The 18,871-nt window shown below is 36.4% G+C and overlaps 1 protein-coding gene and 1 pseudogene across 1 annotated transcript in view; one reads left to right on the top strand and one right to left on the bottom strand.

The window, feature by feature from the left end:
* The window catches only part of EVI5 (ecotropic viral integration site 5), a 174,894-nt gene extending 158,954 nt beyond the window's left edge, over window positions 1-15,940 (bottom strand). Inside the window, exons 1-2 of the mRNA XM_012661016.1 lie at window positions 15,929-15,940; window positions 12,219-12,448 (exon numbers count right to left, since the gene is read on the bottom strand). Coding sequence (XP_012516470.1) covers window positions 12,219-12,448; window positions 15,929-15,940 — 242 coding nt within the window. The remainder of the gene's footprint in view (window positions 1-12,218; window positions 12,449-15,928) is intronic.
* On the top strand, window positions 1,579-2,123 carry LOC105823807 (annotated as a pseudogene).
* Window positions 15,941-18,871: the final 2,931 nt, after the last annotated feature.

Here is an 18,871-nt window from a genome sequence, read left to right as displayed (position 1 = left end):
GCCACTGCACTCTGGCTGGGGCAACAGAGTGAGACTCTCTGTCTCCCCCCAAAAAAAACAAAAAACAAAAAGCTGTGTTCTTCAAAAGATACCATTGTAAAAAATCAAGAGGCAAGCCAGAATAGAGATTGAGAAAAAAAGTCTCAATACATACATCTTGCAAAAGATTAATATACAGAATATAAGAACTCTTAAAATCAATAATTAAGAGGCCTAACACCACACTTTTAAAAATGAGTAAAAGACTTACTCTGACACTTTCCAAAACAGGATAATCAAATGGCCAATAAGTATCTGAAAAACGTTCAGCATCTTTAGTCACCAGGTAAATGTAAGTTAAAACCACACTACACACAAATTAGAATGGCTACAATGAAAATACCAAATGTTGGCTAGGATGGGAGCAATTATAACTTATATCAATATAAGAAGTGTAAAAGAGTACAATCACTTTCAAGGCTATTTGCTAATTCCTTACAAAGTTAAAATAAATTTCCATATGTCCCAACAAGCGAAATGAAAAAATAGGCCCCAAAATGACTTGTAGTTGAAAGTTCATAGAAACTTCATTCATAATAGCCCAAAACCAGAAACGACCCAAATGTCCAGAAAAATAAATGATCAAATTATGGTATGTGCATTCACTGCACTACTACCCAACAATAAAAAGAAACAAACTGCTGATATGTGCGTCAACACGGATGAATCTTATATAGACATTAGGCTGAATGAAAGTCAGGTGTAAGAAAGTATGCACTATATGATTCCATTTATATGAACTTCAAGAACAAGCATAATATAGGAGTAAATCTTCATGACTTTGAGTTAGGTAAAGCCTTCTTAAATATGACCAAAAGCACAGTGACATAAGGAAAAGTAAGATACATTAGAATTCACCAAAATTTAAAACATATTCTATTTCAGTGGCTACCATCAAGAAAGTAAAAGGACAATTCACAGAATGGGGAAAAATATTTACAAATCATAAGGGAATTGCATCAAGGATATATAAAAAATTCTTATAATCAACAATAACAAGACAGGCCAGGCACGATGGCTCACGCCTGTAATCCTAGCACTTTGGGAGGCTGAGGCAAGAGGATCCCTTGAAGCCAAGAGCTCAAGACCAGCCTGGACAATAGCAAGACCCATTTCTACAAAAAATTTTAAAACTCAGCCAGGTGTGGTGGTACACACCTGTAGTCCAAGCTACTCGGGAGGCTGACGCAGGAGGATTGCTTGAGCCCAGGAGTTTGAGGCTGCAATGAACTATGATGACACCACTGCACTCTAGCCCAGGCAACAAGAGCAAGACCCTGTCTCCAATCAATGAGTCAATCAATAAATACACAACTCAATTTAAAAAATGGACAAAAGATGTGAATAGACATTTCTCTAAAGAAGATATACGATGGCCAAAAAGCACTTCAGAAGATGTTCAACATCACTAATCATCACAGAAATGTGAATCAAAACCACAATGAGACACCACTTCACAACCACTAAGATGGCTACAATCAAGAACACAAATAACAGCTCTTCCTCTTCCCCTCAAGCAGCCTGAGGTCATCTGTGAAAATGGTTTGCTATTCACTTGACTCAGAAAACCCCACAAAATCATGCAAGTCAAGAGGTTCAAATTTTCGTGTTCACTTGAAGCACACTCGTGAAACTGCCCAGGCCATCAAGGGTATGCATATACGAAAAGCCACCAAGTATCTGAAAGATGTCACTTTAAAGAAACAGTGTGACATTACAATGGTGGAGTTGGTAGGTGTGCCCAGGCCAAACAGTGGGGCTGGACACAGGGTCGGTGGCCCAAAAAGAGTGCTGAATTTTTGTTGCACATGCTTAAAAACGCAGAGAGTAATGCTGAACTTAAGGGTTTGGATGTGGATTCTCTAGTCATTGAGCATATCCAGGTGAACAAAGCACCCAAGATGCGTCGCCAAACTTACAGAGCTCATGGTCAGATTAATCCATACAGGAGCTCCCCCTGCCACATCGAGATGATCCTCACTGAAAAGGAACAAATTTTTCCAAAACCAGAAGAGGAGGTTGCACAGAAGAAAAAGATATCCCAGAAGAAACTGAAGAAACAAAAACTTATGGCACGGGAATAGATGTAACATAAAATAAATGCAAATAACAGTAAAAAAAAGAACAAAAAGAAGAACACAAATAACAAGTCTTTTTGGGAATATAGAAACAATGGAACTGTCTTACACTGCTGGTGGGAATGTAAAATGGTGCAACCTCTTCAGAAAATAGCCTGACGGTTTCTCAGATGGTTAAATACAGAATTACCATATGACCTAGCAATTCCACTCCTAGGTATATAACCAAGAGAAATGAAAACTTACGCCCACCAAAAACTTATACACAAATGTTCATAGTAGCATTATTCATGATAGCCAAAAAATGGAACAATTCAAATGCTGATCAACTGACGAATGGATAATAAACTTTGGTATATCCATATCATGAAATATTATACAACTGTGAAAAGGAATAAAGCTCTGATACATGCTACAATATGTATGAACCTTGAAAACATTATGCTAAGTTAAAGAAGCCAGTCCAAAGGGACATATATTCTATGATTGCATTTATATGAAATATCTAAAATACAGAAAGTAGATTAGTTTCTGCATTTTAGATACAGTGGTGAGGGTAGCCACGGGTTCATGGGAAGTGGCTGCCAAAGAATATTCAGTTTCTTTTCAGGGTGATAAAAATGTTCTAAAATTGACTGTAGTGACGATTGTATAGTTCCATAAATACACTAAAACCTAAACTGTACACTTTAAATGGGTGAACTGTGTGGTATACGAATATCTCAATAAAGCTATTATATAAAAAAGAAAAGGCAAAATGTATCTATAGTTATAAAAACCAGAAGAGAAGTTTTGGCAGGTGGGGCTACTAGATAAGACACAAAGGAATTTTCTGGGATGACAAGAATTTTCTAAGATGACAGAAATTTTCTAAATCTTAATAGGCATGTGGGTTATACAAATAGGCATGTGGGTTATACACTTGTCAAAACTCAAATTATACACTTAAGAACTACACACTTTTCTGACTGAAAATTATTCATCAATTTTATAAAGTTTTATAAAAATGTCTCTGTTTAATGGCCGTAGGAATAGTGAGAATAAGGTAAGGAGAAACTACTGCCTTTTATTATCATAAGCCCTTCATAACTTTTAAAAACCATGACTATTACTTTGTAAAAGATTATTTTTGGCATATTTCGTAAAGGAAGGAAGGTATAAACATTATTTCATTTTTCCCTTTTCTTGGTCATTTCAGTAAATTTTAGAATTCTCTAAAGAAAAGCTTTAGAATGTTTATAATGAATAAGTCCTTCTGAGAGAATCAGAACATTTTGCAGAAAAAATAATACTTAAATTGATACTATCAAGTCTCTCCCCAGTGAACTATCTAGTCATGGCATGCAGGAAAAGAATTTACATGTTCTTTAAGAATATATATGGACCTTTATAGAATATGTAGTTAGAATCAAGTATTTTTATTCCCTGTGGCTAAATGTAGTGATAAAACAACTCAAGAAGGCTTCTAAACAGGTTTTCACCTAGTTTCAGTATAATCAAGATATTCTGTCATGGCAGTGGAGAGGCACTTAGACGGAAAAGTCAACAATTTCCAAAGACTTGAGCCTGGCAACTTGGAACATGCTAATACAATATTACTCAGAGGCTATTGAAAAGTCTATCCAAAACTTACTCACTTATTTTCCTCCCAGATCACAAAGGGGTCACTGCCATACATGGATTTATTGCAAAAAAAGGGGAAACTACCCATGCCACCTCCCCAACTAGTCATAATTTCCTTCTGACTAATATAAGAAATTCATCAGATTAAAGGACAAGAATACTGCCCCAGCAGGAATACTAGACATTGTAACCAAAGGCATTCCCCACAGGTTTATGTGGCCTCCTGGCCATTTCTTATCTGCCACTGCTATACAATAATTCACATGTAGTTCTAAAATCACAGTGGTTCATGGCTGCAATCATAGCACTTTGGGAAGCCAAGGTGGGAGGACTGTTTGAAGCCAGGAGTTCGAGACCAGCCTGAGCAAGAGCAAGACCCCATCTCTACAAAAAATAGAAAAATTAGCCGAGTGTGGTGGCATGTGCCTGTAGACCCAGCTACTCAGGAGGCTGAGGCAGAAGGATCGCTTGAGCCCAGGAGTTTGAGGTTGCAGTAAGCTATGATGATGTCACTGCACTCTAGCCCAGGTGACAAAGGGAGACCATGCCTCAAAAAAAATAAAAATAAAAAATAATAATAATAATAATAATAATTCACAGGCTCAGATTTATTCATTCTCCCAGAATGCTGCCAGACTGAGACATCAGAGGTTGTATTTCTATTAACTGGGGAATACGCTATCCTCAGTCTCCTAAATAGGCACCTCTTTCTCTTAGAGTTGCTCCAGATCTCAGGGAAGCCGTTCAAAATGGCTACAGTCACACAAGAGCTGAGATGGAGGTGCTGAAGCCAAGTAATCAGTTGTACTTCGAGTAATATCAAAGATGAAGAAAGTCTAGAATTGGCTGCTTCCAGAAGCTTGCTCCTTACTTGGTAGGGAGAAAGCATTTCCAATTCCCTAATGGATAGGACTGAGAAATGAGTTGAGAACAAGAAAATATTCCAACATGGAGAGTAGTCCAGGTCTTATCTTTGACAGATGATCTTTACCATATCTTTGCTTCTAAGAAACAAACCTTCTCCTCTTTATTTCTTAGCTAGGGACCACCTAGCTAAGGAAAATGGCAGAGTGCATGTTTCATGATGGACATATGAGAGAAAAGAGTAGTTTATGTATGGCAGCATGCATGTGACAAACGTCAAAGAAAAAGCCTCTCTGTCTACAATACTACTACTAAAAAATACAAAGGAGGAGAGGAAAAAGAATGAGTTCTGTTTTGGGTATTTGGAGTTTGAAGGACTTAGGGAACATCCATGTAGATAATAAGCACAGCAGTTGAAAGACAAGTTTGAAGTTCATAAGGGAGATGAAGACTACAAACAGAAATTTGGAAATTATTTGCAAACAGCTGATATTAAACTTTTTGAATATCCTATTGTACTCAGCATAATGTTTTCCTATGGATACTATAACTAAATAAGCAGGATACAAAGCAATTGGTCAACACACAAGATGGTAATTTGTAAACTACTAAGATCATTTATAAGGAGCTAAGGAAAGATCTAAGGAAGCTAAGGAAGAAAAAAATGCTATATGAGAAAAACACCTGGAAAGCTAAATACACTAGCACTTAGAAGGAAAAAGCCTTATTACAGAGGGAGCCACTTTTTAAACATGCGTGAACAAGATTCAAAAATCTCTTATAATATCATGCCAAAGAAATGGATATGAATGTGCTGGGAGAAAGACAGCAACTTGCCAGCTAAGAGAGAGGAAAATGAGTAACAACAAACATGTTTTAACAAAGTATCTTTGACTTGGTAATTTATAAACAACAGAAATGTATTGCTCACGGTTCTGGAGGCTGGGAAGTCCAAGATAAAGGTATCTGCAGATGTGATATCTGGTGAGGGCCTGTTCCTCACAGCGATGCCTTCTGTGTGTCCTCACGTAGCAGAAAGGGCAAAAGGTCTCCCTCCTTCAAGCCTCTTTTATAAAGACACTAATCCCATTCACGAGGGTGAAGCCTCCCAAAGGTCCCACCTCTTAATACCATCACATCTGGGATTAGATTTCAACACATGAATTTTGGAGGGAAACAAATATTCAGACCATAGCAAAACCACATGCTGGCGCTGGAGAGGAGTCACGCCCTTTCCTATCAACAACATCAAACACAAATTCATATTTCAGAGCAACAGAAAAACTATAAAAAGGGAGAAAATAAAAAGAATACACAAGGATACAGTACCACTCTGATGTTAGGGGGAAAAGGAGAGAAAACACAAGGAACTGGCACAGAAAACAACTCACAGATAACACAGAAGAGAGGTACCTAATGACAGGGATCTCTCCAATTTTGAAAAACAGGGAATTTTCTTTTGCTTTGTTTCTTTAAGATGAAGGCTTGGAGAAGGCTCACAGGCTTCTCCCAAATGTTCTGATCAGAAACTAACAAGTTTAGAGATGACTTTATATAGACATTCCAAACAAGCCTAGCAGACACAACTTCTTAGACTTCTTAATTTTATTTTATTTCATTTTTTTGAGACAGGGTCTTGCTCTGTCATCCAGGCTGGAGTGCAGCAGCCTCAAATGCCTGGGGTCAAACGATTCTACCACCTCAGTTTCCTGAGGAAAGGGGACTACAGGTGCACACCACTATGCCCAGCTAATTTTTTTAAAAAATGTTTTGTAGAGACAAGGTCTCACTATTGCCCAGGCTGGTCTCAAACTCCTGGCCTCAAGTGATCCTCGCACCTTGGCCTTCCAAAGTGCTAGGACTATAGGTATGAGCCACCACACCCAGCCTGACTTCTTAATTTTTTATTTTTTTTATTTTTTTGAGACAGAGTCTCACTCTCTTGCCTGGGGCGAGTGCCGTGGCGTCAGCCTAGCTCACAGCAACCTCAAACTCCTGGGCTCAAGCAATCCTACTGTCTTGGCCTCTCGAGTAGCTGGGACCACCGGCATGCGCCACCATGCCCAGCTAATTTTTTCTACATATATTTTTAGCTGTCCAATTAATTTCTTTCCATTTTTTGGTAGAGACGGGGTCTCGCTCTTGCTCAGGCTGGTCTCGAACTCCTGAACTCAGAACGATCCGCCCACCTCGGCCTCCCAGAGTGCTAGGATTACAGGCATGAGCCACCGTGCCCGGCCATGACTTCTTAATTTTTTTAAAAGAGACTAGCTGAAGCTAAGCTAGTTGCCACGGATAGGGTGGTATAACAAGTTCTTTTAATTATGTTATCAAATTCTTTAGGAAATCAGACAACTGATAAAAAATTTAAAATAATCCTCAATGAAAAGAAAAAGAATAAGGAGTTCAAATGAGGACCTAAGAGCCTTTCCTATGATTAAAAATACATGACTCTTTAATATAGAGACTTGAAAATCTCTTTTTTGCTTGGAAGTTTTTCACTTCCTTAGTGTTGCTGGATGTTTTATGGAGAGCACCCTTAGGAAAACTGAGGTAACGCTGTGCTGGTAAAAGTATAAATGTAAGATCAACATTAGGTTATCTAGATCAGCTAACAGAAATATAAAGCAATCCACCTGTGTAATTTTAAATGTTCTAATAGCCACATTTAAACATTTTTTTAAAAAGGTGAAACTGATTTTAAGATTTTATCAAGTATAGTTGAAATGTCATTTTAACATGTAATCAAAAATTTTTAATTAATGAGATGTACTTTTTTTTACAAATCAAGTCTTCAAAATCTGGTGTATATTTTACTCATATAGCATATCTCAAGTCAACCAGCCAGATTTCACGTGCTCATATGCCACATATGGCTAGTGGCTACCACATTAGACAATGCAGATCTAGATGCCGGTAAGATAAAAAGATATATAAATTAACATTTCAAAGATTCCTGTTTACTATATTTTTAAAAAATCATAAAATACATTTACTAGTTTAAAAGAACCCTTTCCATTTCTTCATTATCATATCTCAGCCCCAAAAATATGCTACAAAGCAAAAAATGATTTCAAGTAACAGAAAGTAAAAGGAAACAAATATGGTTGCAATGCCAAACTTTTAAGCTACGCAAATAATGCTTGCTCAAAATTTAAATTAGCAACTTTTCCCTCCTTAATTAAAATTCATTGCTATTACACTTGAACTTACCTCCACATATTCATCTCTGACAAAGTCTTTGTATTTTTAAAATGAAAAAGAAAAGTATATTTAACACACAGGGGAAAAACAGTCCTAGTTCAACTTTAAAGCCATCAATTATTAACTTTCATCAAACAGATCTTTGATATTGCATTAAACCATTTCTTCACATCTTTCTGGGACTGCCACATGCTTTTATTTTTTAAAAGTAACAGCTACAGTAAAACCATAAAAAAAGAGTTTCTTTATGAAATTTGATATTTTTACGTTTCTTAAATTTTGATTTTCTAAAATATTGCTGTTTTTATACTTTCTGAATCAAAGAATAGTTAACACAACCAGAGACTCATCCACATTTGCGGAAGTTAACACAACCAGAGACTCACTTACATTTGGGAAAGGGAAGAATAAATCCTAAATAAAAGCATCTACTCTGTTACACTACAAGTAGTAGTTGTTTCTTATAATTTTTACTTTAGATGTGTAATTTACACGTCTACATTACAAACCACAGAAATAGAGAGATTTTAAATTATTATTCTTACAATTTTTTTCCAGATTTGATATGATATGCTGGTGAGGTGCTAGGGCAGAACAAGAGAAAGACAGCTAGATCTTAGTGTCTGTCATTTTATTTTATTTTTTATTGAAGTCAGAAAGATGTGTTTTTCCACCAGGATTGTTCTCCTAAGGCAAAACAAGATGTCATTACGTTCACCCATTCTCTATACATAAATCCTTCCCATGGATTCTGGATTTTAGTGATTTAAAAAAATATATATATATACACATGCCTCAAAATTTGAATACAAAAAAGTTCAAATTTTTTCGTCCTTCCACACAAGAACAAAGGGTGACTTAACCTTCCACTCCCTTTATTTCTTCAGATCCTAGTCAAAATCTCTTTTATGAAAATCTTTAAACAAATCTAGTTATTATCTAATTGTTAACATATATGTCAAGCACATTTGGTATTCTGGGGTAAATTGTGACTTGCTTAGGAGTAAGTTCATTATATCTGCCACCTCACCTACAACAATTTTTAACATAGTGTTTTGTATATTTTAGCTGTACAGTAATTGTTAATCACAACCACAAAAAAAAAAAATTCAACCTTGGTCACTTAGAAACTCAGTACCAAAACTCATCTTTACTGTAAACTATTTCATCCATGTATGAACTAATTCAAAACTTACAAGACCTTTATACCCTTTAGCACTATCTAAGTGCTAAAGTGCTTTACTTTGCTAGTCCTGCCCCAACTTCATATCCCCCCAGTTTTTCCATCTAATACCTCCTTTTGCTCTATTTAATGGTCCCTGTCATTTTCTTTTCTCTAAGAACCTATCTGCTCATAACAGCCTTCACACAATCTAACACTCCACTTTGTTCAAAATCGTCTTCCAATTTCATCTTATCCAAGAAATTTTACCAATCTACATATTATGTTAAAAGTCTTCCCAAAACTTCTAACAAAAAGTTTTGCTCAAATCTTTCAAATGTAGTAAGCAAAGGGGTAAACAGTTAAAACGAAAACATACATACACACATTAAACCCTCATAAAGTTATCCTCCTGGACACACTCAGTTTTCTACCTTACCCATCAAGTGCTGGGAGCCAAAGAAAACCCTTTAAAAGGACATTCTAGGAAATGATCATCAGAAAGCGGCACTTTCTATCACCAGATTTGCATGAGCTGATATTAGCTCCTCTTTTATGTGGCTCAATTAGCCCCGACTCAAAACCCCTAGTTCCTAAATTCTGTTTCCCATGAATTTCTTTTTTCCCATGAATTTCCTCTGTTTTCTGTCTCTATGTCAACAGGAAGGCACCAAGTCTGAGGATAAAAATTTCAACAATTACCTCAGCAGTAAAATTTTGTAAAAGCTAAGCAGAGATAACATTCAGAATATATTTATATATGATATTAACTTCTAAATCTAATTGTCAAATAATATAAACCAATTTTTGTAATTTTATTCAGACTTCTTCCCCATGCCAAGGAAATGTAAAACTTTATAAAAAAAATTATTTCATTCTTGCCATGATGGAGTAACAGAGACTATATTTATCCTCTTACCTGATACAACCAAAAAAGATTGGACAAAATATATGAAACTGTATGAACATAATGCTTTTCAAGACTTTGGACAATAGGCAACAATGGAGAACAATTCCTGAGACTCAGGAAATAAATGAGGTAGACTCTATGATTGCCATCTTGCCCACCTTGTGAGAGTTTCCAGGCCGTGGCACAGGTAGGGAAAATTCAGAGCCTGGCATACTCCCTAAATTGAGGAGATGGAACTGAGGGTCCCTGCAAGTCAGACAAGCCACATTTCAGGTACTGAACTGCAGTTAGACCAAGGTGGCTAGAGTTCCAAGTCAGAGTACCAGAGAGGAAAGAACTACACAGAGACTGTCAGAGGTTAGCAGAGGATCACATCAAGTATTCATCAGGGAACTGATCAGTACATTCATGTACTCAAGGCCAGAGAAAGATTAGATGTAACCTTGGCCAACATTCATACAGGGCCAGGAATAGTACCTGTGTGCACCAGCCAGACTGGAAAACCTACTGTTTCAAGGTAAATTGGGTAGAGTACACAAAAAGATATTGCCTCAGTAGGGAGGAATGATAGTCTTAGGCTGTGTACTACTCTGGAGCAAACTCCTTCCTAATGTAACCGCATACCAGAATAAAACTCAAGAATATTTATAGGAAAATAGTCAAACACAGCAAGGTAAAATTCACAATGTCAGGCATCCAATCAAAAATTATCAGGCAAGCAAAGAAACAGAAAGATATAACCAATAATGCGAGGAAAAAAAAAAATCAATCAATCAAAAGCAAACCAGTATTGACTCAAATGTTAGAATTACCAGACAAGGCCATTAACAGTTATTTATTATAGGCTGGCCGCAGTGCTCATGCCTATAAGCCTAGCACTCTGGGAGGCTGAGGCGGGAGGATCGCTTGAGATCAGGAGTTCAAGACCAGCCTGAGCAAGAGCGAGATCCCATCTCTACTAAAAAAGAAAGAAATTAGCTGGACAACTAAAAATATGTAGAAAAAAATTAGCCAGGTGTGGTGGTGCATGCCTGTAGGCCCAGCCACTCGGGAGGCTGAGGCAGAAGGATCGCTTGAGCCCAGGAGTTTGAGGTTACTGTGAGCTAGGCTGATGCCACGGCACTCTAGCCCGGGCAACACAGTGAAACTCTGTCTTAAAAAAAAAAAAAAAAAACTATGCAAGAGACAAAGCAACAAAACATCATTAAAATACTGGGGTTTATAACACATATGAAAGTAAAATGTATGACAAAACTAGCAAAAAGAACTTAAGAGAAGAAATGCAAGTGTACTATTCTAAGGTTCTTATGCTATACATGAAGTGGTATGATGTCCCTCAAAGGCAAGACCATGATAAGTTAAAGATCTTAACTATGAATCTTAACACAGCCACTAAAATAAGAGAGCTACAGCTTATAAATCAACAGAGAAGATATAACAGAATCATAAAAATATTCAATAAAGTCAAAAGAAGATAAAAATTAAAGGAAACAACAGTAGAAAATAAGATAACAGATTTAAATAAACCACAGTAACATAAAATTCTAGAAAATGCAAATTAATCTATAGTAGCAGCTTGGGGACAGGCACGGGAATAATGGAAATGTTCATTTTCTTCATTTTGGTGTGAATTTCACAGGTGTATACATGAGTCACAAATATCAAATTGTATGTTTTAAGTATATGTAGTTTATTATGGCAATTATACTTAAAAGGGGCTGTTAAAAAGTTATTTTTGTTATTACCCTTAAAGCCAGTAGCATTATACACCCTGACTGAACACAAAAAGGTGCTCTTCCTTATGTATTTTCGCAGATAATGCCCTAAAGAGCTCCTGACAATAACACAGTGAAAAGCCACACAAGGTCCACAGTATGCCTTCCTGAAGCAGAGTAGACAACTATTCTATTTCATGCTCATTATGAGAAAAGGATATTTTGCCTTCCATGCATAAATTTATGAAAAGATTTCCCACTCTAAAACTACAAATCAGACATCTATACTGAATTGTATTATCTTATGCTTTAACCAAAGGGAACTATTTAGAGAGTTTAAAATTAAAATGGTAGTTTTATTTGCTTTAAAAAATTGATAAAATTCAAGAAAGATTTAGGGAATTTGCTATATTAAGAAAACAAATCTCTAAAGCTATTTGAGCTGGAAGAAAATTTTAGTCTGTTTTAAGACCAACCTCCCCCAAAAAAGACTTGAATACTTTTATTAAGTAATTTTGACAAAGAGCCAAAAACTAGAAAATAAACATTCTTAATATGAGTAAATATGAATGGTGGGGTTTGTATCATAATTAGAGAAAGAAATGCCAAGCAACCTCACTCACCTATTTTGTTCCTCCAGCTTAGCCAGGAGTTCTAAGTCATCTGGACTCAACTGTGATGGGGAAGATGGTGAAAGGGCTGGTGTTGACAGTGTGGTAGACGAGGACGTGGTATGTAATGAAGCAGATGGACTTGCCACCTGACTGGCCATCTGACTGACTGTATGCGATACTGTGTTCTTCACCCATGAGAGAGTAGAACTCAGCTTTTCGGCAACCTTGTCTGTCGCCACCTAAGGACGAAAATAAAAGTTGCATATATTTTAGTTTTAGTGCATTCATTACCAAAAACTTGATAAGCCTATTAAATTTTACTTAATAACCACCATCAGAATATTCTCTTTGAGGTGATAAAGGTAAAACCTGTTTTAGCAACCATTATTCTAACATCCAGCTTCTGGAATCTATTTCAGTTCTGTAGCTGAACAAATCAGAACAGTGTTTTCCAAACTACACACTGAAACCCATCAGGAAGTGATAAAATCATTTTAATAGTAACACCAGAATGTTTTAAAAGTTAAAAAGAGCAGAATATGTTATCTAATGAAATCTCTGTTTCAGTTACATATATATTAAAAATGTGTACTACATGTATGTATATGTACAGGTGTATTAAGTCAAGATGTATTCTTTATTGGCATTCTAGTCATTTGAAAGTCAAGGAATTAAAACATGTCCATTAGGTGATCGGGATAAGGAAATCCTGTAACATGACCAGCAAGTCAACAAAAACTGGGTTTGTTCAGGATAAATGAAATGTAATAGACCCTTGATCAATCAATCGGTCTTCAAAACCCTACAGCATTGTTATAAAAGAGGGACTAGCTCTAGAGAAACAAAACTACAATAAAAGCTTGAGTTAACAGAGTGAGAGAGATTTAAGGTAGAAATTTCAAACAGCTATTTAGAAATAGCATGGGATGCCTAGAAAGAGTAGTTCATTCTCTTTCAATAGCTACATTAAAGCTGCAATTATAAGAGCCAAATGTGAAGAGTTAGTTAAGGATGAGTTAATAAGGTAGGAAACCAGGACAGGAAAAGCCTTCAAGATTCCTTTCTTCTCTAAGATTCAATAAATTATACACACGTCCACATATTTCTCATAAACCATTCCAACTTCCTAAGCAGATATGTATACAATAAATTCAGCTGAAAGAGAAAATATACACAAATAATATCCAAATAGGCATTATCATTTCAGTAATGTAAAACAATGTGAACAGTAATTGCATCTACTACCTATACAAAGCTAAACATTCTTGATGATATAAGTTTACAAAATAAGGTATAACAGGGCTTTTAGTTTTTAAAAATTATCATTAAAAAAGCTTGTTGATTGTGAAGTGCTTAGACATATAAAAGCTACAAACTATGAAGTGCTTCTATGTACTTTGAGATCTTAAATCTTATTTAACAGGTAAATGGCTAAAGCATTTTAAATTATTTTCTGAATCAACAAATTCTTAGCCAACCTTGGTTTACATACAGCAATTCATAATCATACACACACATATACATTAAAACACCAATATATACACACAAATAAAAATTCCTCCCCAGACTTCTGGTAGCGGGTAATACTCTTCTCACGGGTTACCCAAGGCTTTCCTCCTCACCTCAATATATATATGACTCTTTCTCTGTCCCCACTTCCTCCACCTCAACTTAGCAGGAAAATTCAATGTAAGGAAAGGATAAAATGGAAAAGGGATTCCAAGGACATGGTTAAGCCAGCCATTCAACATGAGGATGGAGCTTCTAAGGAGACAAAGATTCAATTTCAAGAGCTAATTAGGGGCAAGAGTTTTATTAACCTGAGGATATCTTCCATTTTGTTTTCCTTTTCTGTAATTTGCCCCTATTAGAACTTACTTCCCTTAGGAATGGTATTATAGAAGGACCAAGAGACTCTTACTGTTGAGGAAAGAACCATCAACAAAGACAAGGAGAATGAAGTATGGGACTTAAGGGAAAGAAGCATGGGGCAGACCATTTATGCCTGCTTCCAGGCAAAAGAAGTCTTTCTTGACAACTCATAGATCAGCATAGCTCATCAGGGCAAAAGGCCGTATAGGAATCAAAGAATAATTTAGCCAAAACTAACTTTCTTTGTGCCAGGAAATGGTATAGGCCATGGTGGCCACCAAGATAGCCTACTGTGTGATTTGTTATTCTACTTAACTTATCTATAGAGCTATAACTACAAATTCGATTGTGAAAATGGCACAAATTTGCATTCCAAAAGCACAAGATCTTATTTAGAAACAAAAAACCTAATGTATAAAAATCTACAGAAAAATGGTATACTTTTACTAATATTAACCATTAATTTCAGATATTCATACAACTGTCAAGAATGAATGCTTTACATTTCCATTATATAAAAGTCCACTACTCAAGTTAATTGCTGCAAAGGCAAAAGACACCTATTAACTGCTTAAATTTATTATATCCCTTTGCACAGTGTAGTAACAGCCTCCCATTTAAAGAGTTTGGAATAATCAAGAGCACAATTCTGACATCCTTTCAACGTTGCTGAAATGGGATTCAGCCTATAAATACTGAATCCTCAACAACTCATCTTCAAATTTTAATTTCTTAAACATTAGTTGGAATATTTAATTACAAAGGCAATTCAATAAAGCTTAATATTAATATTCATGGTTCTAGAAAATGCACAAGACTGAATTATTTTTTCATATATCATCATGTCCTTTTTTTCCTTTAATTCTAATTTTCCAAACTTCTACCCTGCCACCTCAGGACCTCTTTCCCTCATCCTACAGTAAGTTGAGGTCCTGAAGACATAATAAATCTGACAATGCAACTATGGAACAAAATTCCTGTCTACCTCATAGAGGCATTATGCATTTATTTTTAAAAGTGAACAGACATTGGAAATGCTAAAATAGGCCAGGCGCAGTGGCTCATGTCTGCAATCCTAGCACTGTGGGAGGCTGAGGTGGGAGGATCACTTGTGCTCAGGAGTTTGTGACCAGCCTGAGCAAGAGCAAGACCCCATCTCTACTAAAAACAGACAAAGTTAGCTGGGCCTGGTGGTACTTGCCTATAGTCCCAGCTACTCGGGATGCTGAGGCGGGAGGATCCCTTGAGCCCAGGAGTTTGAGGTTGCTGTGAGCTAGGCTGACGCCATGGCAACTCTAGCCCTGGCGATAGAGCAAGACTCTGTCTCAAAATAAAGAAAATGCTAAAATCATCATTAAAAAGGCTCAGTAATCACACACAAAAGGCCACATGTTATATGAGTCTATTTACACAAAATGTCTAGAAAAGGCAAATCCAGAGACAAAAAGTAGATGAGTAGTTTCCAAGGACTGGGCAGGGGATGAGGAATGACTGCTACTAGGTACAGGGTTTCTTTATGGGGTGATGAAAATGTTCTGGGACTGGTGAGTGGTGACAGTTGCACAATCCTGTGAATAAATGCCAGTGAACTGTATACTTTAAAGGGGTGAATTTTGTGGTACATGAATTGTATCTCAATTTTTTAAAAGCTTAGTAAAAGCTTTAGACACTATTACAATATTTGAATAGGCTCTCCCATGAGAAACAGTCATGGTAATTACATCACTTTATATTTTATTAAAACTTATAAAGATGCTCTTAACTATCCCCACAAAGGACTATTTTTAAAGATTCCAATTTTAGATCCAAATAGCGAAGGAGAAAATGCCACAGTTTTGGTTAATTACTTCCTGAATCATACTGCGAAACTGAATCCCATTCCTACGGCATAATACTCCCCTGTGGGTAAAGGGCATTTTATCACTAAAGAGGAACCATGAGTATGGGTACCTGTGCTATGACTGGGAGTCAAAAACCCAATAGATCTTTAAGAGTCAAAAGTCAAATTCCTAAAAAAAGGTGTGTGTGACACTACACATTTCATAATGTCTACATTTCAGCTATATACAAATACTCATTTTTCTCTTTTAAGATTCACCAGTCATTTTGTAATTCTATCTTTTCCCCTTAGAGTAAGGGGATATTTCCTATAATTTTTTCATATCTGTTTATTGAATGAACACAAAGATGGCTTTTATAATATAGTTAGCATTAGTGTACATACAGCTTCTTTATATAAACAGCTCATAATCTATTATCCTTTTACAGCCTTTCTTCAAAAAATACAGGAAGCAAAGATGAGTGGCTTTCAACACTGAAGCTCAAACATTTCCAAGACCATTGATGACTAACAGATTTTTCTCCCTCCACACCATGATGCAAAACTACTTTATTTTATGTCTCTTACTAGTTTCTCCAAAGTACCTGTTGCTCACATCCACCCCTCTAATCTGTGCTACACTCACCCTTCTGCTTTCTTCTTTTCTGGTCCCTTTTCTCTTGACAATTTTCTTATACTCTTTGATTTTCACAAGTTGGGCTTTATGAAGCACTACCGACCAGACATCTCATTTTCCTTCCTTGAGATGAGTGGACATGGATCAAGAACTTGGTTTTATTTTTTACCTGGCTCACTTCTACTAAGGGTCAGATATACATATATATAAAAAAATAAATAAAAATCAAGTCAACAGATATTTACTGAGTCTTTACTCTGTGTAAGTCACTATGCAAAGCATAGAGGCTGCTATAATTAAAGACAATCCCCTACCCTGTCGTTATTCCTGTATTTCATACAGTCCTGCAAAAAAGTATCTACAATGGTATCCTAATCACTCCCTTTGATATACCTGTTAATTGCATGGCAATCTTATACTTAGTACTGAAAGCCAGTATAACAGTTTCCACATTGTAGGTTTTTATGGACTTTGAAGTGTAATTCTAACCAGGCTTCTGTGCTGTATAAACACTACATTTGATGCAACTCCCACTGTATGGTGCTACAGAAATTGAGAAAACAAAGTTTCAAAGAGAAGAGAGGGAAATATATCAGCAAACACTTTTTCAGGATTTAAGTTGTGCCAGGCACTATTCTAGGCACTTTATATGTGTTAAATCTATTTAACTGTCAAAATGCTATAAAATAACTGTTATTATTTTTCTCACTTCACAAGTGAGGAAATGATGACATAAAGATGCTGTACAACTTACATAAGATCACAAAGCTAATAAGTGTCAACCACAGGCAGTCCAGTTTGAGATTCTTTGCTCTTAACCACTACCAAGAGTGAGCAAGACCAAAGGTTAGCAATGGATGTAGACACTATTTTTTTTTTTTTTTGGATGTAGATACTATTGACTTCAGTGAGTCCATTTCACCTTAAGGAAGCAGAAACCAGATTATAGTAGGTTGAGTGGTAGCTGAGAGATGAAGAAATGGGAGCTGCAAAATATTCCCATTTTCCCGTTCCCACCATGATGACCTTTGCTCTGTCACTCAGGCAGGAGTGTAGCAGTGTGATCACAGCTCAATGCAACCTCAAACTCCTGGGCTCAAGTGACCCTCCTGCCTCAGCCTGCCAAGTAGCTGGGCCTACAGGCACACACCACACCTGGCTAATTTTTCTATTTTTTGTAGAGCCAGGGTCTCGCTCTTGCTCAGGCTGGTCTCAAACTCCTGCCTTCAAGCAATCTTCCCACCTTAACCTCCCAAAGTGCTAGGATTACAGGCATGAGCCATCTCGCCCAGCCTCTTGAGACTTCTTGTTTCAGACTGATTCCTGAAGGCTGTAGATTCCAGAAGGCTGGTCAGGATATTACCATATAACAACTCTTACTTTCCAAAAAGGCCTTCAAACAGACAATAACTTCATTTGGTTTTCTTTAAAAAAGAAAAACATACTGGTACAATTTAGATAACCAGGCTGTCAGGGTTAGTCTTTATCATTGTTGAGTTAGCTTGTTTTATTATATCAAGGTTGAATTAACAACTCAGCATTTTTATGGACTTTTCACATCACTTAATATTAACTCATTCAGTGTTCACTCATAATTCTATAAAATAAGTAAAGTCTCAGTTTTAGACATAAGAAATCCAAGATCACAATTATTTAAAAGGGTTGGGCACATCATTCATGCCTGTAATCCTAACACTTTGGGAGGCCAAGACAGGAATATAACTTGAGGCCAGGAATTCGAAACCAACCTGGGCAATAGTGAGACCCCATTGCTACAAAAACTAAAAAAATTAGCCAGGCGTGGTGGTGTGCACTTGTAGTCCCAGCTACTCAGGAGGCTGAGATGGGAGGATCGGATCGCTTGAGCCCAGGAGTTTGAGGTTGCAGTGAGCTATGTATGATGACTTCGCTATACTATAGCCCAGGGGACAGAGCAAGACCCTGTCTCAGAAAGGAAAAAAAAGATCATTTAAAAGATTTACATCATAACTCAAAATGGACCAACAACCTAAATTAAAGAACAGAAACGACAAAACTCTTAGAAGAAAACATAGAGGAAAAGCTTCATGACAATGATTTGGAAATGATTCCTTAGATTTGACCCCAAAAGCAAAGGCAACAACAGGAAGAAAAAAAAAAAAAGATAAACTGGATTGCATCAAAATTTAAAACTTTTGTGCCTCAGAGGACACTATCAACAGAGTAAAAAAAAGCAACCTATGGAATGAAAGAAAATATTTGCAAATCATATAGCTGATAAGAGATTAATATTTAGAATATATAAAGAACTACAAATCAACAACAAAAAAACCTTCAAACAACCAGATTAAAAAA

The sequence above is a fragment of the Propithecus coquereli genome, unplaced genomic scaffold (genome assembly GCF_000956105.1).
Source record: "Propithecus coquereli isolate 6110/MARCELLA unplaced genomic scaffold, Pcoq_1.0 Scaffold7, whole genome shotgun sequence".
In the NCBI taxonomy this organism is placed as follows: Eukaryota; Metazoa; Chordata; class Mammalia; order Primates; family Indriidae; genus Propithecus; species Propithecus coquereli.
Note: the sequence above shows the minus strand (reverse complement) of the source record. Positions and strands in the feature narration are given on the sequence as shown.